Source organism: Canis lupus, chromosome 35 (genome assembly GCF_003254725.2).
Source record: "Canis lupus dingo isolate Sandy chromosome 35, ASM325472v2, whole genome shotgun sequence".
In the NCBI taxonomy this organism is placed as follows: domain Eukaryota; kingdom Metazoa; phylum Chordata; class Mammalia; order Carnivora; family Canidae; genus Canis; species Canis lupus.
Window position 1 is genome coordinate 5406726 of NC_064277.1, and position 27139 is coordinate 5433864.

Below are 27139 nucleotides of genomic sequence, written 5' to 3' on the forward strand. Positions count from 1 at the left end.
ATGATCTGAAGTCCTTCTGAGACCAGACTGACCCTAAGCCTGAGTGTAAAGAGTGGAGCCATGTGATTCTGGGAAGAATAGAGCTCTAAGACAAAACCTCAGAATGGGTTAGTAGGGGCCATCTCCATTGAAAATTGGGCTAGGGAAAGGAGTTTGTTGAACTGGGAGAATTAAGATAGATTAGTGAGAAATGTACCTGAACGTAATTTAGGTTTTTTCCTCATTAAAAATGGGCCCCTAGTGATCTGCAGAAGCAAACTCAGTGACAAGGGAATAAGAAAAATAAAGTTTGCAACCACACAGTAAATAATTCAGGCAAGGTATGTTAATGGGTCTGAAAACCACTGGTGAAAGGTTGATGGGGTACAGGTTATTTATTTACTATTTATTTATTTATTTGAGAGAGAGAGAGAGAGAGAGAGAGAGCGCGCCTGAATTGGGGGGAGGAGCAGAGGGAGAGGGAGAAGCAAGCTTCATGCTGAGCAGGGACCCCAATGTAGGGCTTGACACCAGGACTCCAGAATCATGAGGGGCACAGGTTATTTATTAATTACAAACAGAAACAGGATGCTTATAATGGAAATATCTGGTCAACTCCAATCTAAGAAATGATGAGACTTAGCATAAACAAATAATGCTACAACCGGCACTAGGGGCCTCCTCACATGATGCAAAGGGAGAACATCATAGTACCAAAGCAGTGTTCCTGTCAAAGTGATTACTTGGAGTGTAATGAGAGAGAAAGAATCTCACACATTCATATTAGGGAACATTCTAGACTAAATATGTCAGTGTCATGAAATTGATCACAAAAAGGCAGAAGAACTCTTCTCTGTTAAAGGAGACATAAGAAACATGACTACAAAATGCAATGCTTGATCCTTAAATGGATTCTGGATTAGGAAGAAAAAGACATTATAAAAGGTACTGTAGAACAATTGGAAAAATTTGAACTGCTTCATAGTATGTATTGATGTACGTATGGACTGCTCCATAGTATGTATCGATGTTCAATTTAGAAGTATGAAAATAGTATTGTGATAAATGTAGAAGAATGCTTATTCTAAAAAGATATACATTAATTTATATGGAGGTAGTTATTATGCCTGAAACCAATTTTCAAATCAGTTCAATGAAAAAAAAAAAAAAAAACAAAAGGAAAGGAAATAGATGAAGCAAACATGGCAAAAAATTATGCCAACATTGATAGAATTCAGTAAAGGGTAAAATGTTCATTCTTTTACATAAGTTGTTTAAGTACAAGTAAATAATTTCTTTAAAGAAGAAAACTATCCAGAAGAACATGCTACTTTTCATTCCAAGGAAACATGCTTGACATGCTGGTTTTAATAGCCCATAAACTATCCTAGCTTCCTACCACAGGTACTGGAGCAACGCACACTGCGTAGAGCACACATTTAGAAGAGGGAATCATAAACCTCTTCAAAGTTAAATTTGCAAACCTCCCATACATGTTATCGGTAAATATCACAGGCATTATAAAATTAAGATGAGATTTTTATCGTATAACAAAATGCTGGTGTTCCCTCCCGCAACATTAATAAACTAAGAAACCACTTCTAATCAAAATAAGAGAGCTAATGAAAGCCTGAAATTTAGAAAAGCAATGAATGAGTCTATCCTTCACTTCTTCAGAGACACAGTCTACTTCCTTGCTGAGTAGTATAGTTGCCATAGGACCCTGTGAATGACTTTTAACATGCTGTCACTTTCAAAGGCAGATGACTAACAGTGAGGGTGTGCAGGGGGAGTTGGGCAAAGAGAAGTGTTAGGACAGGAAGGAGGGTCCCAAGGGCAGAGTCTGGCCGTGTCATACAATGATTCCCTCACCAGGTGAGCAGGGTTAGAAACGTGCAGACTTTTCTGAAAGTGTTCTGAAAAAGCCCTCCTCACAGAATCCCAAAGGTGACATGCAGCAAGGGTCTATTAGAAAAAAAAGTGAATGCAAACATTAAAGAAAATTCTGAGGTCCTAATTATTACTATACTGTTGGGACAATTAGACCTCTGTGCCTCCTGCATCCCCCTCTGCTTGTGAGGGGCTTGTCACAGTCCACGTGGGAGAGTGCTTTGTGGGAGGTGGGAGGTGCACTGCTGCTCTGTCCTGTGAGCAGATCAACTCTTTTCAGTGAATGTAGAGCTAAAACCCACAACAAGCCATAACCATAATGTATCCAATGTGTGTCTAGGCATAAAAGCTTAATCTTCATTTGCAGTTTGGTAGACACCATAATAAAAAGCATGGTGTCCTATAAGAGAAAGCCTAAAATGCAAGATCCTTGAACAAGAAAGTTAAAGGGTGGATATTACAAAAGAAACTTGGAGTGACTACACTTTCTCCTCCTGTTGAGTAATAAGCTCTATTTTAGCATCTACATGTATTACATGTGATTATTTCCCCATAAAACACTTTTAAAGAATGTCTTGCTAGCCTTATTAAGAGTCCTATTTCTGAAGACTCTCAAGTTATAGGTCATTAGTCACTCCCACTAAAGAAACGTGATGGTAGGGCAGGGCTGTTTGGCTCTTTCTAAAGCATGTCATCTTTACAGAGAAAGTAGAGAAAAATGGCTAGGAAGAGACTTAACATTAGCAGGCAGATTCTGTATGTAGGGCTTCTTTCTTCCCGTTTTGGTCTTTAAAAAAAGGCAGTGGGAAACTTAAGAGAATCAGGGAGAGGGAAATAAAGTAGATTTTGCCAGCTAGCCAGAAGTACTAAAAAGGCAAATTGAAGTTGTTCTCTATATTACCTAACAATCTAAGTAACAGGCTCCTCAAAATCTGTATATATGGTGTGGTTAGGAGGTAGAGGACAAAGGTAAGGAAATAGAAAAATGGACATACAGTAGCAAGGCACTTGTAACTTAGTTACCTAAGAATAATTGAAATGAATAATTTATGTTTAATTTTAGGGGCTTAAACAAAAATATGATGTGATAGTTTATTTTTTTAATTTTTTGATCTGATAGTTTAAAAGCATGTTAAACAGGGCATGGAAATTAATAGTGTGTGTTTATATGTACATATATACGAATACATGTATGTAGTATATGTAGATGTATATACAGAAAGAGATTTATTTTAAGGAACTGGCTCATGTGATTGATTATACAGGCTTAGCAAGTAGGGGGTAGGCCACCAGACTGGAGACTCAGAGAGAAGTTAGAGTTTGAGTCCAAAGACCATCTGCCGGCAGAACTCCTCCTTGCTCAGTGAGGGGTAGAGGGTGAAGAGGTGTCAGCTTTTTGTTCCACTTAGACCTGTGAGTGACTGGATGAGGCCCACATATCATAGGCAGTAATCTGCTTTACACAAAGCTCACCAATTTAAATGCTAATCTTATAAAAAAAAAACCTTCATAGAAATATCTAGAATAATTGACCAAATATCTGGGCATCTTGGCTCAGCCAGGTTGACACATAAAGTTAACCATCATAAAACCCTATCTTTGGGATCTGAAAAGGAGTCATTCTATCACTTAGGAGTAGTAAATCAGATCCCAAGAAATACTTCTAAGGAAAGAAACAACAAACAAATTAGCTGCAAGGGCTAAAATAACAAATCTTAAGTTATGAAATAAGATAGAAATTCTCAGTGAAGTAGGAATAGAGGGAAACTTCCTCAACTTGATAAAGAAACCTAGAGCTAACATCATACTTAATAGTGAGGAAGTAGCTTTCCCACTAAGATCAGGAACAAGGCAAGGTTTTCTCCCTCACTACTCTTTTCGACACTGCACTGGAAGTCCTTGTTAATGCAATAAGGCAAGAAAAAGAAATAAAAGATCAGGAAGTAAGAAGTTATGAAGTAACACTAGATGTTGCATTTTATGTATTTGTTTTCACTCACTATCCTTGATCTTTACCAAAAACCAATGAACAAAACCCTCCCAAAACTAAGAGAAGCTATGAGATATCTATAATTTAGTAGGATCATTGTACTGATTCCATGTAATAATGGAATAACTAATGCACATGAAGTGAATTTATATTTATAAAGAGCTTCACATTTATCATTTCATTTGATTCTAAAAACTTTGTATGGCAGATAGGGCTGGTGTATTCATGATTGGTGGTGCCAGAGTTCAAATTCAGATCCTTTAACTCTAAATCATGTGCTTTTTACACCATGTGTGTGAATTTCTAGAGCATGCTCTTCTCTCCTGACATAATTAGATATTAAACTATGAATGCAATTCTTTACCAATGTGAAGTTCTGATTTGCATCTTTTCTACCTTCTAGGCCCATATCCCATGATAGGTAAACCAACAGAATCCAGGAAATCATAGAATACTCTAGAATTATGCTGTCCAATATGGTAGCCACTAGCTAAAACAGCCACATTTCAAGTGCTGAATCAACAGCAACATGCAGCTATTGGCTATTGTGTTAGAGTAAACATGCAATATTTCTATTAGCAGAGACAGTTCATAGGAAGACTTACAGATTAATCCATCATTTCATCCATTTCAGAGCAGAAAAGACTGAGACTTAGAAGTTATGTAACCTAACCAAGATCTCACAGCTCAACAGTGGAAATGTAGGTCTCTGAACCCCACGTCACTCTGAACCCCACGTCACTGCTTTTCATGCTATTGAAAAAGCTTTCCAGATGAAATCCAACAGATTCACATAAATCTTTATCAACCGATAGTTAGCAGAAAACTAATTTCTAGGCATCATTCTTTTCCCAACTTTCCTTTTCAAGCTTCTAAATTTTCTCTCTGTTCCCTTTCTCCAAGAACCTTATACATTAATGGGAGTAAGGAACACAGACAGGAAATCACTGTTAACTGAGCACATATTTAACTATCTACTTTGTGCTGAAATTAGCCAGAGTTGTTTTTTGTTGACCACAACTAAGGATCCTGACTGCTAATATATGAGGATGGGGAGGGAGAGAACATGGAGACTGTCTCCCTAACTGAAATTTGCCTCTAATTAAAAGTCAACTTCATGCTCCTAATTTGGGGATTAGAAAAGAAATGTTACTTCCTCTGGTAAACTGAGAGCTCCTTGAAGCCCTGGCTCATTGCAGATTCCTAATGAATCTTGTTGAATGATACATTATTTGATAGGGTTCTGCCTTCGGGTTAAGAGTAGAGGATGGCAGTAGTAAGAAAAAATAGTCACAGTCCTTCTAGCAACATGAGAGACTGGTCAGCATTCACCTTGACACATGCTAAAATGTACTCCCTGGTATACTGCTAGTAATGAGCATCAGCTTTATAGTTCTTAGTTTTAAAATTTCTCTTCTCTGGCAAAATGATTAATTGCTAAGAGTTGTGGGTATAATCTCTAAAATGCTCTGTTCCCTCATTTCCAAAGTGGGTATAAGACCTATTTCATGGGCTCAAAGGAGGATTAAACGCAATAAAACCATTAACTCCCACAAAAACATTAAATATTGTCATGATTGATTTTTAAGTTCTTCAGTAGAGGAGAAAGTATGACTAAATTTTCCATTCATGTGGAAAACTATTACCTTTAAAGTTGAAAATTATCCATAAGTGACCACATCAGAAAAAAGGGAAATATAAAAACACTGTTTCATTATTGCAATAGCTTCTGACTACAAAGCTCAGTCATTTTAGTAAAACTTACAGCAGCAGACTTCAAGCTTTTTAAGTCGTTTACCTCATTAGCAAAAGACGTTTATGCGTGCATTGTAATGTACATTTATATTTATTTAGACGTTATTCACATGTGCTCCTGCGCTATTAAAATTATGCACATTATAAAATATGTACCATAATACACATTAAAAAAATGAGATAAAAATTATCAGAAGTCCCGTATTTCCTTCTTGTACCTCACAGGATTGTCCTTGCATAATTGTCCCACCTCACCTCGATGATCCAGAGAATGACAGAGAGTTTTAAAGTAAAGCAATGTTAGAATTGATGTTTTAACCACTGGTTGCATTAAATCAACCTTACGTTGCAGAGGGATGTTAGAACATTATAAAAGCTCACAGTAGCAAGCCTCTCTCTCACGATAACCTCAGTTAGCCTGTGCCTGGTCATCTTCAGTGATTATAAGAGAAGGGCAGGGGTGGCAATGTCAGAAATAGTTCATTCAGGTGCCGAATGGCTGCTTTACTGATTGACATAGTAATTTTCTTTTTCTCTAATACAGAATATAAGCAGCATGAAGGCAGGGGCAGGGCCTAGATCTGTTTTGTTTATTGCTGGGTCCCACTGTCTAAAACAGTGTCTCATAAATAAGATTTGCATGATTAATGTATAAATGGTGAGTGGTTTTTTTTCTTCCTCACACCTAGTCTGGCTTTAAAATATAATAATAGTAACAGTGGCACTTTGCACACTTACTACGTGCTGAGCACCTTTATCAAAGGCACTTTTCACGTATTAACTCACTGAATCCTCACAACCACTTTATAATGTAGGTACTGTCAAAACTCTCATCTCAGCTCAGGTAAGTGGGACACACAGTGGTCAAGCGACTTGCCCAAGGGCAGGGGCTGGTGAGTGGCTGAGGGGTGATCTGCGGGGGCCACACTTGAAACGATGGCACAACACACTTGAAACAATGGCACAACACCGCCCCTCAGCAGGTGATAGGGCTGCCCTACTTCTGCTGCCTGCATGCATAGAAGACAAGGTCTAATCTCCTTCATGGTAAGGGCCTTCGCATATAGGACAGACCTCCCAAGCCTTTCACATTCATCTTTTTTCTGAGCAAACATTCTAGAGTCTTCAAATGCCTAATAGATGATGTGGATTGTCCCTTGAAACCTGTGGGTCTCCCTCGACTTTGGGAATTTGGTCAGGTCTGTCCCTGAATAGTAAAGAACCTAGCCATGGACTCTGCAAGCCCTGGGTTTGAGTCCCAGCCTTGTGAAGCCACTGTTTGACTCTCCGTAAATAACTGCAGCTCACAAAGCCTCAGTTTCCTCTCCTGAAAAAATGAGCTGATAAGAGCTCTGTTTTTGCAGGAGTGCAAACTGTCCTTTTGTCCAAATTACTCTCCGAGGAACAGGCTTGGCACAGCACATCACTCGCAGGGGAGACACACCAGTATTCACTTGGACAGTAACGCTGAACTTTATGGGAACGTATTGTACTTGGGAAATAGCTTTCTTCTCTTTTCATTGGAATGATTTAGCCCTTTAACTTAATTTTATATGGTAACACTGGGGACTCAATTCTCTCTGTCTCTTGCTACACTGTTCCTTCTTTCTCATAGGAAAAAAAGTCCTCATAAAAACAATTTATAATACATCAAAATATTGATAAACCTTAAAGCCTTAATGTCTGAAGATATCTGTGGGCATGATTTATTATAGAAGTTCCACTGTTTTAACTTGGCAATTAGGAAATATTGATAAATGCAAACACATTATTGATGTCAATTAAAAAAAAGCACAAGATTGATGAGCCTCCCAAAGTGCTTTGACACACACAGTTAGAGAGTAATGCCCATCAATACACATCTAACCACTATAAATGCCGAGGGAAATTAGGCTGCCAGGAAACAAAGGGTGCTTTCACATTAAAAGTGAGATTATATTTAAACAGATGAGCACCTAGTCCACAGGAATCTCTAACAGAACCTCAAGTAGTCCTACAGAGAAAACAGAATGCTTACTGGTGATCTGTGATAAGGGAGGCAAGGAAAGTATTCAAGAGGAGTCAAGGATTGTGATACACATTGGCTTAGCTAAAGGGTGAGCCAAGTACCTGAGTTGGTTAGACCTGATTATATAAGTGAACAGCATATACCAAGCCAGAACCTAAAGAAAAGGTAGTTTTTAGGGTAGTACCTCAGAACATATCTTAATATTCCCATGTACCCTATTGTAGAGGACCTGAAAAGAGTCTTAGACTGATTTTAAATGGATCACAGACACAGTCGAGGCTTAATTCTCTGTGCATGGAGGAGAGCAAGCACTAGAGCATGGGTTACCAAGAGAATGGAAGTACTGGGAACTCACAAAGGAAATGAGTTGAGGGGAAGGTAAGGTAACTCATTATTAAGTTTTGGTCATGATAGGTTTCAAGTGCTTATAAAATACCCAAGTATAAATATCTACTAGACTGAGGCCAACATTTACATGAAAGAGAGGACCAGATATGGAGTTTCAAGGAGTAAACGACATCAGATCTGTAAAGAATAAGGATATAAAAAAGATATACTGACTTAGTGGTCTATGCTTTTCAGACAGCAGTTGAATTTCTGTAGGAATTCAGGTAAAGTTAAGAAAAAAATCAACCAACAGTAGAAGAGTTATTGAGGCACTACGAAGGCAAAGCACATCACCCAGGTCATCTGGGAAGTTCATCTCTTCAATCCAAGCTCAGGGAGGGCCTGATAGCATTCTCATCCAGAGCTGCTGATCATCTGAATCAACCCCTCCTACCCAATGCACACTGCCAAGCCATACCTAACTCTTATATACACTCTAAAATCCATGAGGGCTTAAACTGTTTCTCAGGGAACTGAAGTTTAGATGTAGAGAAGGACTGGCCTGAAGTTCATGTGGACAAAATAAATACATAAAAATTAAAACCAATCTTAACCTTCCCTTGAATATCCCAAGAGCAACTAGGTCAACATTAGCTTTCCGATCTAAATCTGATTGTTTTATGTATAAAAGGTACACCATACTACCTCCCAGACACTGGGATTGCTAGAAGTGTTTGCAAGAATGTGGCAAAATCAGAACCCTTACACAATGCTGACCGGTAATGTACAATGGAGCACTTACTTTGGAAAACAGGCTGGCATTCCTCAGAAGGTGAAACAGAGTTACCATGTGACCCAGCAATTCCACTCCTAGGTATATACCCAAGAGAAATGAAAACATACATCTACACTAAAATTTGTACACAAGTATTCATAGCAGCATCATTGATAATAGCAAAAAAGCAGAAATGGCCCAAATGTTCATCTTAGAGAGAAAATGTGATATAGTCATACAATGCTATTAAAAAGGAATGAAGTATCAATACATACTATGAATGGATGAAACTTGCAAACATTATGCTAAATGGGAGAAGCCAGTCACAAAAATAAATTCCATTTATATGAATGTCCAGAGTAGGGGAAAATCCATAGAGACATAAAGGAGATGGGTGGTTTCCAAGTGCTGGAGAGAGTGGGTTGGGGAGAAATTGGGTCACTGATGATGTGTATGATGTTTCTTTCTGGGGTGATGAGAACGTTCTAAAAATGACTGTAGTGATGGTCACACAACTCTGTGAATATACTAAAAGCCACTGAATTGTATAGTTTAGAGGGTGAATTTTATATGTGACTTCTGTCTCAATAAAGCTGTTATTTTTTTAAAGATTTACTTAGTAGAGAGAGAGAGAGCATGAGCTCATGGGATGATTGGAGAGGGAGAGTGTGTGCAAGACAGATAGAGGGAATCTCAAGCAGCTCCCCCACTGATTGTGGAGCCTGATGAGGGGCTCGACCTTATGATCGTGACCTGATCATGACCTGAGCTGAAATCAAGAGTTGGATGCTTAACTGACTGAGCCACCCAGGTGCTCCCCATTCCTTTAAAAAAGATTTATTTATTTATTTATTTATTTAATTTATTTGAGAGAGAGAGAGAGAGAGAGAGAGTCAATAAAGCTGTTATTTAAAGAAAAAAGGCATACACTGAACGTTCTAGCAAGTTAAGGAACACATGATCTAGTGAAATCTATACAATACTGGCCTTCACTAGTAAAGAACAGATTGAACTGCCAGATTTCATCAAAAAGTTTCATCAATGGGCTGAATCTTGATTGGTTCTGGAGTTGAGAAAAACCAGACTAGGAAATTTCCAGACAACCGCCTGAGAAAAATTTGGTGCACCAGCAAGCCAACTCACCCCAATTTAAGCCCTGATAATCCAGTTCCTTTGAGTGCTAGAACATTTGGCCCTGGTGCATTAGCATTTGTCACTGGGCTGGCTCCCAAAATCTGCTGCCCTGTTATGCTTCCACTGGTCTCCTTGCTGTTCCCACAGTGATCTATCCGAGAGTAGATGCTGAGGACAACTTGTGCATCTGAGGTCTGTGGAGTTTCAAACAGACCAAAGTAAAGAGCACACTCATATCAACTATCTTGAAAGGCTGAACAAATTTTACAAGTATCTTTCTTGGAATATAACTCTATTACTCTTCTTTTTTCCCCCCATCTATTTCCCCCGAAAGCAGAGCAGGTGCATGCATGACTTCCTGAATAATTTTACCTGCACTTGGAATATGGCTGCTATGAAGGTATAAACTGCAGATACTCCTATCACCAGGGTTTATGTGACAAGCAGAAATGCAGGATGGATGAACTATAATTTATATGAGCAGCACACCCACAGTTGCACTAAGAAATATCCTCCAAAGAGTGTTAAATAACTTCTCCCTGAGATGAAGATGGCATTCCTGAGAAGATGTCTCTTCTATTCTTTCGACATTAAGCCGTTATTCCACTTGGTTGTTAAGAATATTGTCTAGTGATAGCAGCCGAACCCCAGAGCTTCACCAGGAGCATGCATGCTATCTTTCTTGATGGGAACACATGAGATTTCCAGTTGTAATAAGAGAGTTTCATTGTTCAATATATAAGAGAACTTAGAGTCTGAATCCGTAAAAGTGCAACAGAACAAAAATTATCCCTGCAACAAAGGTTAATTTAGAGAGATGCAGAGATCAGTAATTACAAACATTAAAGACAACTTGCTGGCCTTCTGGAGAACAGGCACTCTGTGCAGGGTGACATGTTTGGATGGGGAGGGTGGAGAGTGGACGCCTGTTCAGGGGCTCAGTATCAATCCTAGTTCTCAACCTTGGCTGCACATTGAAATCACCTGGGGAGCTTTAACATGGCTGATGCCCGAGTTCTACCGCCAGAGTTTCTAATTCCATTGGCCTGGAGTGGCCTGGTCAGAGGGATTTGTGAAAGCACAAGGTGGTTCTAATGCACAACCAAGATTGAGAACCATGAACAGAAGGGGCAAAGTCCTGTTTTTGAAGATCCTACTGATGATCAGAAAGCCTTTGGTCCCCAGTAATACAGTTAAAATATAAAGCTGAGTTGAACTAAATTCCATGTGTACTACAACATAGAGGCACAAAACATGTTAAGATGAAAACTTTCTTCATCTTGGGGAAACATATCATTGTTGTTTTGAGATTGATTACAATTTTTCTTTCCAAACATTACAAAATGTTTAGATCATGGAAAACTTCACACTTGTGTATGGTTTCAAGTGTTTGAGGTGAGTTAGTAAATAACACAGGTATTTGATATGGAAAGTGCTAGTCTTCATTTAGCTTCCTTTTACTATCAAGGAAGGGCTTTAAGCAACCTGGCAAACCTTGGTAATGTATTCCTAAGAGATCCTTCTTGTTTGCATACATGCATGGACAGGCATTCGCCTTCCTCCTCAAGAAGACCTAAACTTTAGATCCTTGACAGTGGTCTGGAAATATACCATAGCCTCGAATGGCCATCCACTTGGGGAGTGCATGGTGCAGGAGGGTTAATTTGCTCATGCCACACACCATCCCTCTTCTCTGAGTGAATCATTTCACTGGTCAGACTTAATCCCTGTTCAGCCTTCTGCTCAGCTCTGGGTCAGGCCTCTGGTTTACCTTCTGAGCTAATGCTTGCTGCCTCCAGAGGGAAAAATCTGTTTCAAATCCTGCCAGCAGTAAGGCTCGAAGAGCTCCAAGGGCTCAGGGTTGCTCACCTCATTCTCTTTGTATGTACCCGAGGACGAGGGCATGGAGATTTAAGAGTCAGAGGCCTGAGTCACAGGCCTGTGGGCACTTTCCCCAGAGACACACTCCTTGATATTGAGCACCCACTGGCTTTTTGTTGAAAGGGGCTGTCAAGGCTATAGAAGTATATTTAAATCAAATTTTTATAAAATTCATTTTATTAAAATGCAGTGAAAGATCCTACTCTCTGGCAACATGGGATGGCGATAAGAGACCTCAGCTCAAATCCTGCCTTCAACCACTACTGGCTAAGGAGTCTCCCTCTCCTTAAAACCTCTCTCTGTGTGTTGGTTTCCTCACTTGTAAAATGAGGACATGCTGTGGAGCAGTTGTAAATGAAATGATCCATGCCTGCAGCATGTAGCATAGAGGAAGAGATAATGAAATGTTAACCGCCCCTAGTCTCCATAGTCAGTGAATAACCATAACCACAATTAGTTTTTGTAAGTGTTCAGTCAACCTCTAGTTATATTTTCTTGGTAATCTGAATTTTCTTTTCTTTTTAAAAAAGATTTATCAATCAATCAATCAATCAATCAATCAATCAAAAGCAAGAATGCACAAGCAGGGGGAGGGGCAGAGGGAAATAATCCTCAAGCAAACTCCCCAGTGACTGTGGAGCTGGACATGGGACATGGGGCTTGATCCCATGATCCTGAGATCACAACCTGAGCTGAAACCAAAGAGTCGGACACTTAACCGACTGAGCCACCTAGCAGCTCTGGAAACCTGAATTTTCATAATGGATTTGTTTAAACAAAGAATCCTGGCAAGAACTGACTTTTGACCTTCCTACATTTCTGGGCATGTCTGAATTCACATAAAATGAGTTCTCCCAAAGGATAAAAGTGAGTAAATCATAATGTATTAGGCCCTTTGTGTTTATAACATCTGTATTCCAACTTGATCAGAGGGCAAGGGGAATCCCAGCTCATTTTGCAGTTCTTGGTTCCCTGGACTTGCCTTTGATTGCCACCTATCACGGACATACTGATTTCCCAGCTTCCAATCTGCTCACACATAAACAGAAGGAACATCCACCTTATGCCATCCCAAGAGGCTACCAAATGAAGATGTAGGCCGTGGAAGGAGAATGCAGACCAACTTAGCAGTCTTTTTCACTCATATATTCAGACAAGAATGACTTGCTCTAATAGGCCTCTCCAAAGCAGGTAACCCCGACTCTCTTTATGCCCCCCCCCAAATATGAATAGATTGTCCTAAGTTTGTATGTATGTCAGGACCATCATCTGTTTCAAAGAGAGAGCTATTATAATTGGTTATGGTTCTAATTATTGTTCCATGGTATGGATTAAAATTTTGTTAGCTCAGGTAAGGCCTTTTGCTTTGTTGATAAAAGTTATTCCATAAATAGAGTGAATGACACTGAGCCACTACTATTCAAGCATATATAATTCAGTCCTTTAGAATTAAAGAAGCATATAACTTTTTTTTTTTTTTTTTTTTTTTTTTGAGACAGAGAGAGAATGTGACCAAGCAGGGGAGGGCCAAAGGAAGAGGGAGAGAGAGAATCTTAAGCAGGCTCCATGCCCAGTGCAGAGACCATTGGGGGCTCGACCTCATGACCCTGAGATTACGAGCTGAGTTGAAATTAGGAGTCAGACGTGTAACGGACTGAGACACTCAGGTGCCCCGAAGCATGTAATTCATTCAGCAATATTTCCAAGCATTATCAGTGTGTAAGGCACTGTGGTTAAATGTGAGGATAGATAAAGATCTTGACCTCAGGGAGACAAGGAAAAAAAACCATATTGAATGAAGAAACCACTCATGCGACTCTCATGCCTTGTCCACCTCTACAAAGGCATGTGTTCGAACATGTACACCTGAAGTCTATCAGTCATCTGTCATCACAAAACAAGTTCCTCAAATACTGACCATTCTTCGCCCTCTCTGCCTCGACTTTGGTGGCTCATTCCAGTGGACACTCAATAATGCTTAGGAATAAATACAGATTGTCTGAGATGAGCATTACAGAGAGCTAAGGGAAATTTCACCCACGCTCTGCGAAGACACGACGCGATCAGACACTGTTCTCTGTGTACGGGTGTGGATAAAAAGACGCAAGTCCTTCTAGCTGTAGAGTGTGCTCTGCTTGCTAGGCCCAGTAAGAACTCCTGGCTCTGTCTTCCCATCTTCTGAATTTGAGGACATCTGTATTTATTCAAATTAAGGCACCCCCAGTTTTCACTTCCAAACACCAACTGGCCCTTCTTACTTTCCTGTAGCCTTTCCTTCATGTCCCTGCCTGGCGGTCTGTGATGTGATGGGAACATCTAAAATAAGAAGGTAGGAATATGTGGACTGAATTTCCCTTTTGCCCTCCTAGTTCCATTTGGTGGATATGCTTTTATCAGCATGTGATAAATATTTCATACGGAAACTGTCATTTGGAATCTAGTCTTTGCAGCTTCACTGAAACCACTGAAAAGCATTTTGGAAAGTCAGACCTATCTTACAACAAGTACCATATGCCAAGAAGCCTGCAGATGAGCAAAGCCTCTGGAGTCGCCATGGAGAAGATTGGAGAACAGAGCTGCCTGAAAGAGGGGCCGGCCGCCGTTCCCTTTCTGCACATTTAGAGATCTGAAACCAAACTGCGACACGGCTCCATCATTTTAGCGCTTGAGATTTTAAAAGTATGGAGAAAACCAAGCTGAAGTACCCACATGGCTGCCAATTATCTTTCATTTCCTGAACATTCACCATGAACCAGGGACTGTGCTGCATGCTTTACAAACACATTTCTCTGTCTTCTCACGTCCCGACAAGGCGGGAACAGGAGGTCCACAGAAAGTCATTTTCCTAAGTTCATAGAGCTAGGGAGTGATGGCCAGGATTTGAAACCACTCCTGACTCCCTGGTCCTGTGCCCCTCATGCCTCCTAGTGGGGTAAGAAAATAGGAACCCGGTTTAATAGCTTTGTTTCATACTGTTGGAATTCACCTCACCGGGTCAGCTTTTGTTTTCAGCTTATTTTGGCAGAGCCAATACACTAATTTCCAGAAGAAATTCTGGCTCCAGTCTGGTATGGAAGGTAGCCACATCCTCAGGGAAAGCAGGGTGTATAGTTTGAGGGCTGAGTGCTGGCTACAAAAGGTTGTTAACTCTACTGACTGGTGAGTGGCTCTGCTGATGGTAGAGGGTGTTGGCCCACGTGATCTCCTTTTGCAGTCACCAAGATGCTAAGAAGGTTTCCGGTGAGAAAGGCCAAGTCTGCTGCTCTTGTCCTGAGTCTGGGGCACAGCCTGGGCTACAGTTTCAGTTTAAAACTCTGCCTTCTGTGTCTTCCCACCAAGCTACCGTGACTCTGTGAAGGATTAATGGAGGGCTTACGATACCTACAAGGCACTGAGGGCACCACGGTGAGCAAGAAACCAGCCCTGCCTCTGGAAGGTCAGAGGCTAAGGGCCGACGTGACATACTAATATGCCGCTGCAATGCCATGTAATTAATGCTGCAGATCACACTTCAGTGCACTGGTGGCCTGGCACACAAGATTTCAGCAGGCAAGAAAGAAGGAGGAAGGTCATTCAAGGCCTTCCCGGTGGGGGGGGGGGGGGGGGAGCTGGTGAACGCAGAAAGGTGTTCTCTAGGCGCTGTGTGCCTGGTGCGGTGCTGGTCCATTGGACACGGCAGGCGAAGCCCTCAAGGATCCTGCAATCCGGCCGAAGGGAGACTCAGCTGCTTCCAGTCGTGAAGCGACTGCGGTGCTGCATGGGCAGGACACAAAGCCGGACTGTCAGGGGGACTGGCCCTGCAGGGCACACAAGCAGGAGCAAGCTATCTTCCTAACACATCCCTGAACTGCCCAGTACAGAAGGGAGCGCTCAGGGTCTTGTAGGGAAAAATGGGCTCAGTTCTAAAACACGTTTCATTAGAAAAATACTCAGTACCATGGAAAACACAGACAGCTATACAGACCTCTGCAGACTTTCCGTAATAGCGGAGGAACTGAAAAAAACAAAACATGAAGTGTGGCAGTGCTCAGAACCTTGCTCAAAGCAAGGGGGAACATCTGACTTTGCTCTTTTTACCGGTTTCCCCTTCCCCAGCCCACTCCTTCTTAAAGGCCTGCTGGGTCCCCGTGAAGAAAACCTCTTTAGTAAGGGGGAGGTATTTACGATCTGTCACCTGTCCGAAAAGGCAAGGTTGTGCAAGGTTCACAGGCCCCCTGATGTCACCAGGATTTGGTAACAGTCCCGCCATCACTAGGTAGTAAAAGCTTTTACAAAGTATAGCCAAAGGGTTTTCTCGAACCAGCCCGCTGCTGCGGCCGGCGACAAGGAAGGAAGGTTACATAACTCAGCCTTACATAACCCATTTACTGCCCCCTCCCCCCCAACAAAACATGCTGTCTGCAAGCTCAGGGCAGTTCGGCTTTCTTTCTAAAGTCAATTCAGTAAACAGAGGAGGTCAGTGCCATAACTCACCCTGGTCAAACTCCGACACTCCCAGGTGTGTTTCTGGGGCCTAACGATCACCACCAATTATTTTCTGAATCAGAAACTGTCCTGAGTGAGGGAGACATCAGAGCGTCATGGAGCAGCCCCCTCCGGAGTCCCAGGAGGAAGCTGGTAGGAGAGGACTGCCTGCCCACCGGCAGGGGTTGGGAGCAGACCCCAAATGTGCCGGCTGCCGGGCCACCCAGCTTCAGTGCCTGGGTTTAATGGGCTCCAGGGCACGTTCATCTCTGTGTCGGCGGTTACAGAGTACACTCAGTGCTATCGGATAACCTGTAGAAAGAAATCCCAAGTGCGATCTCAACCAGGCAGTTAAACTTAGGTTTGTTAAATACGGTAGATTCATATACAAATGCTTGTGCTCCGGGGGATCTGCGAAACCAATGCACCCAAGGCCTTAGATTTTACAGGTGAGGCTTAACAGGTCATGGACTCTCTGGTGATGCTACTGCTAATTTCTGACAGACTAAGGGGGAAATCCACGTGGCCTCAGAGTTGGTGCTACTTTCACTGCATTAAAGAGTCAAGATAGGTGGGGAGAAGAGAAGTTAAGCTACGTGAACTGGAGATATTTGAAGAAAAGGAAAATATTTAAAATACTGATTTAATTGTGCACTAGCATTAACTGAATAAAACTAAGCCACATCTTAGAGAATTTTTAGAACCTTTTGATTACTTATAATGGACCAATTTCATGACATGACAGCCTTAATTGCCAGACTAGGTAAGAGAAAATTTCTGACACATTGTTTGGCTTTGGTATTCCAAAAACAGAGCAGGTACAAAACTAACAACTTCAGGATGGTATTCTTTTGCCTTTAGTAGAAAAATTGAACAATGATAACATTTTAAGAGAAAATAACTAACATAACCAAGGCCAGAGAGCTACTGGATAAGTGTTAGGATTTCAGTTTAGGTGTTTCCTGCTCAAAATCTCTTCTCTTGGCTACCACTCTTATTATGTCTCTGCATAAAACAACATGGGTTTTTTAGACTCACATATAATTAGGAGGTATCTTTCCAATAGCACCAGTGAATCTATCCTTCATACATATATACAGATGAAACGCATCAAGTTTGAAAAAATCCAATGCAGATGTCAAGTGCTCAGGAAACAAGTGTATTTTCTCATACACAACCTGGGCATGGGAGATCATTGGCTCCCTGCCACCTCCAAGGATGTGACAGAGAAACACAAACATAAACGGGCTGAGCCCCTTCCACTGCCCTGCCTAGAAGGGCAGGGACGTTGTTTCTCTGTCATCTTAGGAGAAGATCTTCTGCATAAGCATGACTGAAATTAACTTTGATTACTTGAAAGGACAAGCCAAGCAGCAAGGCATCAAAAGGTTTTCAGTGAAGGGCACTTCGGTGATAGCTTGTCAGGGAGAGCACAATTGGAGTTGCGACCTTCAGATCTATGGGGAAATTCTGAGCAAACACTTCTTAAATAAGGTGGCTGAACTTTAACATTTTCAGACTGTGATTTCTATATTTTTTTTCTTTTGAAGGCAGTGAGAGAGAGTGAGAGCAAGAGTGAGAGAAAGAGGGAGGAGATAGAGTTTTTTTTTGAGAAATGATAAAGGAAATCAGCTCCTAGGGATAAACTATTCATATGTTACCTTCTAATATGAATTCTAAATGAGCAATTAGAAAAGGATACCTGCATCTTGCCTTCTTCTCTCTTCTCCAATGTCTTATTTACTCCTGTTGAGATCAGACCACCCACAGTTTGGTATCTCTTCTAAGAACTGGCTAAAAAGTGAGAATAGAGACTAACCACTCTAATTGTGTGTCCTTGGTGAGTTATTCAAACACCCAAAGTCTGAATTTCCTCATCTAACACATGAGGAAAACAGTATCTTTCTCACAAAGCCGCTGTCAGAAGCTGAGACATGTTCAAAGGGCTTAGTCTGTAGTGTCAGTGCATAAAGAGGACACAATGAACCAACACATCATCATCATCATCATCATCATCATCATCATCATCACCACCACCACCACCACCAGCATCACCTTTCTCAATAGTCATCAATAAAATCTTCTCTTTACACATGCGGTAAATCAGGCAAAAAAATAATGACCCCAAGATCATGTCGTTCCTATCAGAGCTCAGATGATAATGTCCACCTCTTGCCTATGAGATCGATGTCCTTTTTGCTCTAGAGTGGATGGTATCTACTTCCATTTTAGATGCTTCAGCAACAAAAATAGTTCCTTGAGGAATTCAAGAGTGTAAAGCTCTAGGAGGTTAGATGGGAGAAGGATAATAAAAGTTCCTAAATGAAACCCCTGCAAAGCTTTCTACAAATAGCATTACTGTTGCCTTCCTCATGAGGTCTTCTGAACATGTAAATATGAAAAAGAACTATTATTGTATATGAAAAATACGGAGGTGGGATAGGCTTTAGAGAAAATGGAATCTTCTTTTGTACATGTCAGCCTTGGAGGAGTCAAGCAAATTTAATGCACAATCTCCACCTGAGAGGCATTTCTTCAGAAGGAATGCCAACTGTGGGAATAGTACTGCCCTAGACTCAAAGATTTACTGGAATTTCTAGAAAATGCAGAGAAGGAGGAAATTAGTTTAAATTCTTGTACGAAGAAGTCTTTTTTATAGCTGCAGAGGAACTATATATTGAACAGACTGAAAAAAAAAATGAATGCCATACACAGGCCAAGCTATAAAAGTAATCAACTCTTCTCATTTGACAGGGCGTTGGGGAATCTTTCATTCATATTGAAGGAATTCAGATATCCAAAAGATACAGGGTTCACTCAGGGGGCAATTCTGGTCACTGTATATAAATTCATGTTGATTTCCTGAGGATTTTTATTGAAGTCCAAGACAGAGTGCTTAAATCTCCTTTGCTTCTGACTGCTTTATTAGCTTTTAAATATGTAGATTGATCTTTTGATCTAATTTTAGTTGATCGATACAGGCACAGGGGAAAGTATTGCTGGGGTACCCTATTAGAGTCCATATATTTCTGTTCTATTAAATGAACAAATAGGTGTGATCTAGAATGAAGATGAAAGTTTTGTCTCCCAAGAGTCCAAATGAGAAAGACCTCCAAAGTTCGGATGGACTTCAAAATTCTATTCCCAACTCTGCCTGCAAAGAGCTTACAAAGTCAATTCATAAGAACATGGCACAGAGTGGGTGCTTGGTAAATATCTAGGGAAAGAAGCTGTGGGCATGGAATTACAAATACATAGTGTCATTTGATTTATCTAACAGATTGTCTTTCATGCAGCTGAGAAGCCAGCCAGGGACCAGGGAGAAGGCAAATCAAGAAGAAACTAGTATTAACATCATGGTGGGGCTTGAGGAAAGCATTTTAATCTTTTTTCCTGACTATCAAGTTATCATATTATTGCTCTTGAATTGCTATTTAATTTTCTTTGAGAGAAAAAGTTTTGCTCAGAGATATACTCTAGTATTGGGGACGTATGTTCTATTAGAAAGGAAGGTTAACAGCAGCGGTGCTAGCAACATTAATAAAATAATTCAATTTTCTGACCTTCCTTGTAGCAGAAAGGTTAGACAAAGAGAAGTTTCTGAAATTTATGATGGCATAAATACACAGCTGGCTTACAGCTTCGCTCATCTATAGCCTAAACTCTGTTAAGATCTTAGTAAAAATTGGTCAAGGAAAGCTGAGCATAGAGTAGTTCACTAAAAAATGTATCAGTTAAGTTTCTGCAAATAAAGAAAGGGACAGATATCTATGTGAAATGTTAAACCATGGGATTTTAGACTTGGAAGTAGCCTTAGGAATAATCCTTTGATTTTACAGATGAGAAACCGAAGGCTCACAACTATAAATCCACTTGTTGAAGCTTCAAAGGACTGAAGCCTTCTGCACTTAAATATCAATGTCTTAAAAGCATTTAATTTTATTTTTTGCAATTAAGAAAAAATTGATGACTAGCTATAATTCTTCTTTGGGGGGCAGCAGAGATATTTTTTTATGGTGGAAAAAAGCCCCTTAAAATTAGCCATCTTAACCATTTTTAAGTGTACAGTTCAGTAATCCTAAGTACACTCACATTCTTGAGAAACTGATCCTCAGAATTCTTTCAACCTGCAAAACTGCAACTCTGTACCCATATAGCAATAACTCCAGGCATCCATCATCTTTCAGCTCCTGGTAACCCCCACATATAATCTCTCCTTTTGTGACTGGCTTATTTCATTTGCATGATGCCCTCAAGGTTCATCCTAGCTGTAGCATGTGTCAGAAATTCCACCTTTTTAAAGCTAATATTCCATTGTATGCATATCTTGCATTTTGTTTATCTGTTGATGTACAGTGGGACTTTGAGTTGCTTATACCTTTTGGCTATTATGAATAGTATATAATTCTTTTCATGTATTTTCAATGACCCTGATATAGGAGTTGACTTTCCTTTACTCCATCAAAACAACTGCCAGGTAAATTTTAGAGAGTCCCCCAAATTATCAAAATGGTACACGCTAAATGCATACACAAAAAGAGATGCACAGTGTGCTACTACTCTTCCTCCAAAGGATCTAAAACAATCCTACCTTTTCACAGGCTGCGAACCATGGGTAAGCTATTACTTTTAATTCAGTTTTAACCACCATTTAGGGCATTGGAATCAATGTGGCGGTGACTGACAGTGAGAGAAAAGACAGACATCGTTCACGAGCTTCTCATTTCACAACCAGCGCACTAAAAAAGTTATTGGTGGACATTTCTTTTGAATGGCCATTTAAAGACTAAACCATAAACTAGCAAACAAAAGTAAAAAAAAATCGGTTTGGGAGACTCATCTATCACCATCCAAAATGCCAATAAACTGGACAATTACTTTACTTTTAGTGACCTACAAATAAAGTAATTTAGTGCAAGCCGAGAAAGGCTAGAAATGCTCACACATATGCACAGTCAGGTTAACAAAAATGCAGGCTACCTATGTAGTATCAACTTCTTTCCTACTATTTTTAATGGCTGCATGGAGTCTGCTCTTAATTGCTCACACCTGTAGTTTCATAACCCTGAGTCTGATACATCCATTATTTGAACTGTTACCTTATTAAAGACCCTAGCTGGGGAGGTGGCGGGGGAGGAGGGAGGGGGGAGAAGGCCTCCTCAGCCATTCACATGGCAGGCGGGGCCACTGCAGCCATATGGCCAGTGGTGCCCAGCGCAGGATGGTGCTGGAGGCCTCATGGTTGGTGGTGTGAGGGGTGCTGTGGCGGCAGTGCCTGCAGATTTCCAGTTCAGAATGGTGTACCATTTTCCTTCCCTACTGGCAATGTATGTGCAGTCATCTAGCTTCTCCGCATCCTCACCTGCATTTCAGTGTTATCTCTGGATACCCATGGCCTCTTGAAGGGCTTTCTGGTTTATTCATAATCAAATCACTGGTTTTAATTTGTTTGTTTATTGGTTTGAAGATTTATTTGTTTATTTCAGAGAGAGAAGTGAGAGAGAATATGCACCTGAGCAGGGGGGAGGGGAAGAGGGAGCAGGAGAGGAGAAGCAGACTTGCTGCTGAGGGAGAGCCCCAGTGAGGCTCTTATCCCACAAACCTTAGATCATCCCCAGCCCAAACCAAGAATCCGAAGCTCAACTGACTGAGCCATCCAGGAGCCTCTCACAGGTTTTAATTTGCATGGTAGCTCGTCACCTGAAGAACCTGACATGGCCATGGCTTGACTCCACTGGTTGCCTTCCACCTCAAGGATACCTCACTCATGATTCCTCCCCTGTTGGTTCTGTGCTGCTTCAAGATACAGGTTGGAGATGCAGCAGCCATCTCCAATTCTTCCCGTCCAATGTGCCCTTTTACTATGTCCCTGTTGTTCTCATCAAGCCCATGAATTTAGCTGAAAGCAGTATTCAACAATTTCAAGAGAAGTTTTTATTTTTGTTCTGATACCTTAACGAGTTAGAGAGAGAGATGCATATCCAGAAATTTTATTTTATTTTTCCAGGTGGTAGGAGAGATTATATAGTCCAAGTTTGGCTGGGACTTTGCCTGGCAGAGACAAGTCGCTCTTAAGAACAAAACTAACCCAACCGTCTATGTATGAAAGTAAATGCGAAGCCATTTCCTTTGCCTGGCTATGCATCACCACCTAAAAATGGGATTGAACATAAATACATCTTTAGTTGGATTATCTTCAGCTGTGCCAAATCAGATTTCCATTTCTTAGGCATGAGAAATTGGGAAGAATTACTCCATGTCTGTATATGTTGTATGAGTTCACATCAGCCACGTCATTACAAAAACTAAAAATGAAGGTATTAGAAATCTTGGTCATCCTGAAAAATTAATTAAAGAAAAAATTTTTCTTAAAGATTATCTATCTATCTATCTATCTATCTATCTATCTATCTATCTATCTATCTATTTATGAGAGATAGAGAGAGAGAGAGAAAGAGAGAGAGAGAGAGAGACACAGGCAGAGGGAGAAGCAGGCTCCATGCAGGGAGCCCGATGTGGGACTTGATCCTGGGGTCCCAGGATCACGCCCCGGGCGGAAGGCAGGCACTAAACTGCCGAGCCATCCAGGGATCCCCAATTAAAGAAAAACTTAACTGCAGCTCCGGATAGTCAAATTCCTTCAGATATCCTTGATGTGCCCTTTAAGGAAAATAAATGAGGCCGACAATCCCATGCTATGCAGTGCCTTATACACATCTATAGTGTTTTGATGCTGCCCTTTGTCTGCAAATGAATGAGAAGCCTGCTTGGATTTGTCTTGTGTGTGACAAAAAAGCTGCCTATGAAAAGTCTATTTTTAGATGGGCTTTTTACAGAAATTCTCAATGACTGTTCTGATGTGTAGGAGATCACATTCCAAGAAGATGGTTCTTGATATCCAAAGAGACAGAAGAAAGAAGCTATGAAAGTATCTGGCAATCATGTAACAAAATGAAACTTTCAAGTGTCTTCATAAGCCTTCTTCAGGGACTGTAGCCAATGAGGCAAGCAAGAAGAAAGTGATGTTACTGACCTAACACTCAAGAGCTCTTCCCAGAAAGAGGAAGACCCTCTTGCCAACAGAAAATGCATCTTGATGTCAGAAACACAAAACAGTTGAACTAAGGGAGTATCAGTCATGTTTCATCTGGGGGCCCAGTGATCAGTTGATCCCACTGTTATCCTACCTTCATTAACAGACTGTTCGGTACCATCCCACCACACACAAATGTAAAGGACGTCATCAGATCTGTGAGGTTTGGATTTTCTTCTTCTTATTCCACTTGATCCCTAGTACTGTTCTCTTATTGGATAGTCCTATTGGATATTGGTTTTGGATAGTCTCACCTCATCCTTAACAGGCAAGAGTACATCTGTTCCCACCACTAGCCTCCATGAAAACAGTACTCATGTTAGTTCAACCAGCAGCAGAGTGACACAGGGGTTATCCCCAGCAGTGGCAGCACCATTCCTGACATCATCTCCTCATTGGATTAAAGGAGGACTCACTTGATTCTGGGAGTCATTCATTAAAACTGCTCTTTTTGGGTCTCTTTCTGTGGAAGCTTTTTTTTTTTTTTAAACAATTACTTTGATATTTATTAAAACATCAAATGGACAAGAACCAAATGACATGCAAGGATTTTTCTTACTAGTGCTGTACTTTGAACACTAAATACATTCAGCCGTAACCGTTGTCTTAAGAGATGGCTTTCAATTTTATATGTTAGCGGATGAATTCTACAATTCAGTTTAAAACTTTTTTTTGTTGTAATAAAGAGTAATAAAGTTATGTAAGTATTCATGTAAAAATACTTTTCCTAATAAAAGAAGATGTAATCAGTGATTCCTAAATGACAGCATGTGAAGGAAAAGTTAAGGCAAACAAACTGTTAAGAAACAAAACAAAAGAAAACCCTTAACTCCTTCCACTCCCAAGCCAAAAAAACAAAACAAAACAAAACAAAAAACAAAACAAAACAAAACAAAAAAACAAAACTCCACAGAAAATAAAATGAAAACCCCCCCTTGGCTTAAGAACGACCGATGTGTAATAAAATGGTCATCACTGAAAAGCTGCTGGTAAGACTGGTATGACTCTAAAACCTTGTTGTTACCCAGCATGCCCAAACACATGCTATAGAATCAAGTATCTTCATCCAAAAACTGAAGTTACACACAAAAATCCTTTTTGGACGCCTCCCTTACTTCACTATATATACAACCCACCCCTGATATGGGAACCAAACATTATTTGGATGGAAATTTAGTGCTAAATCTGCTAGCTTACTCAAGTTGGTGGTTGGGAACTTCTCAATAGAGAATAGTTGTTCTTTCCCTAGAGATTATGATTTTGCCAGTCCGTAGCACATGCGGACACATGCACGCATGCACGCACACACCTCTTCTGTTACTCAGATGAGCTGCTACCTGAGGATCCAGGGCAGCAGCATGGCCTTCAGAGGATGCCCTCTGATGAACATTGAGGGCATCACATAGCTGGAAATAAATCCAAACTTTGCACAGATATACTAATTTTCACCAGGTATCAAGAAAAAGTTGCTACACATTTAGGCTATCCCTGAGTATTGCTAAAGTCACAATCCTAATTTGTATATTCAAGTAAACTTTGTTAAAGTACAGAAAGATTAGTCTGGCGATGCCTCCGCACATAGCCACAGTTTTCTGCCCTCAGCTGCTTCTTCCATTTCTTTTTTCATAGACATGTGGCTATTTAGCTAGGTATAGAACAAAGGTGACAATTCTACTTCAAAATGCCTGGAAAATACCTTTTACTTTGAAGAACACAAAATATCTGTGAACTACACAAGGAGAGAAGGCCTTTGGGTGATGGCAATGGTCACCTTGAGTAGCAAGGGTATATAGAGCACAGAAACAATGATATATAAGGCAGGGTTTGTTTGTTTAAAATCCAAAGGTACAACACAAATTACAATGAGTAGGGATGATTAATTGAGGGCTATTCTAATTAATGCCTTATAAATAGGAATCAAAACGAATACCTTCAGAACAGTGAAATGGAAGAAAGAACCAAGACGAAAAGCATGGTTGACCTTCTTGCTCTTCTTTCTGATATGAAACACCCAAGGGGCCTTGTTTACTGTCTGAAGTAGAAAGTACCTAGGTACTTCTCTGCTGCCCAGATTGTGTGAGAGCTGTTCGCCCAACCCTAGACATAGCCTAGCTTTTGTGCATCCTTTCTGGCACTACCTGGCACATACACATAAGGCCTCTCTCTTTTTTTTTTTTTTAAGATTTTATTTATTTGAGAGAGAGAGAGAGTGAGTGAGACAGAGCATGAGCAGGGGGAGAGGCAGATAAGAGAGGGAGAAGCAGACTCCCTGCTGAACAGGGAGCCCGATATGGGGCTCGATCATAAAACCCTAAGATCATAACCTGGGCTGAAGGCAAACTCTTAACTAACTGAGCCACCCAGGTGGCCCAGGCTTCTCCTACTTTTTGATCCCACTCGGGAAGCAGAGAGGGAAGCTAGGTTTAGTGGGGGCTGGTCCAGAACTTGCTTTCAACAGAGAGGAAATATTCATACAAGTTGCTAGGGTCAATCTGTCTTTATGGAACTATTTTATATGGACATAATGGGAATTTAGAGAAAGGGTGGAAGGATGCCTCTGCTACTTATGGGATATGAGATGATGCTTGTAGCTAGAAAGAGACTGACAGACTGGATTATAATTTTCAGGGGTGAGTTGGTTTAAGAATGTCAAAGAAAGAACAAGTATATGCCATACTTCTATTGAGTGGGTCAGGAGTCTGACTTATTCATAGTGGAGGAAAAACAACCTGCCTTGTTACTTATTGAAATCAGAATAATCCTTAGGAGTGGTGTGAAAGGCGAATGGGAAATGCTAATGCTCAGTAGAACCTTTCAGGGTTGCCACAATAAAGACAAAATCTCTTTGCACAGTAAAGATTCAAAGGAAGAAAGGCCTCTGAGGAGAGGCTGAGCTGGGTTGATGTTGTCCTTAACTATCTCAGGTACAAAATTGGAGAATGACTTAAGAATATCTTTATCCTTCAGTTTCACTGACTCAGGAGTTTATGTCCTTGAACTTCTGAGTTTGCTCTAAGCTCACATCTGGCTACTTGCCATGGACAAGGCATCCAGCTTGTACCTTGGTTTCTCTACCCAAAACAGCCAGAAGAAAATCTCTGCTCAGACACTTCTTTAAAAACTCACAACCTTACCAACGTGCACAGTTGTATTATTAGCATCACAGCTGATTCAAGGGACCAAAGAGACGTCTGCAGAGAGCAAGATCTACTTTAAAAACTGACAAGAAAGCAGGGAAGAGGTAAACAGTGTCGAGAGAGAAGAAAGTCAGATGGGGGTTCTACATTGAGCATGCCTTTACAATGCATATCTGGCAGCTGGAAAGATGGCCAGGGCTTTCTCATCCATGGAAGAGTGAAGCTGAGACCGATGTGCATCCGGGTGGATGGTCTTTGGCTACAAGTATGCAAGAAGAAGAAGGATCTGATATGAAGGGTATTACAGCTTATGTTGGTTATGTCTCATTAGATTACAGGCTAAGGGTGTCATCTGGTTTCCACTTTGCCTTCATGGTTCATTCTCTTTGAAGAGAGGTTCTGGGCAGCCAGCAAGATACCATGGTTTTGATGGCACAGACCCCCTAACTGAGATGTATGATCCCAGGAGCCAAATATATCTTCATATATTCCTTTACTCCACAGAGGATTATTAAGAACCCACTGCAGGTGGGGCTTTTCTAGATGCTTCTGAGAACAATAATAGGAAGAATTTACTACGTGCCAGCATCCTTCTAAGGGCTTCATGTATATTAGTTTATATGAGGCTCACCATAACCCATGAGGATTGGGCCTGGTCTCATCTGCGTTTTTTATTAGGGTACCAAGAGGTTAGATATCTGGCTCA

General features: G+C 40.8%; 1 protein-coding gene and 1 pseudogene across 16 annotated transcripts in view; one reads left to right on the forward strand and one right to left on the reverse strand.

Annotated features, from left to right (window-relative positions):
• LYRM4 (LYR motif containing 4) overlaps positions 1 to 27139 on the reverse strand; it is a 159850-nt gene that overhangs the window by 89097 nt on the left and 43614 nt on the right. For 2 of the 16 annotated variants that reach the window (XM_049105994.1, XM_025445263.3), the window contains one exon: positions 16300 to 16515. The exons of 12 other annotated variants lie outside the window; for them this stretch is intronic. In XM_049105994.1, the coding sequence (XP_048961951.1) occupies positions 16504 to 16515 (12 nt within the window). In that variant the 3' untranslated portion in view covers positions 16300 to 16503. 2 more of the 16 variants (XR_007408415.1, XM_049105997.1) reach the window with 2 other exon arrangements.
• Positions 20815 to 24689, forward strand: LOC112660006 (E3 SUMO-protein ligase PIAS2-like; annotated as a pseudogene).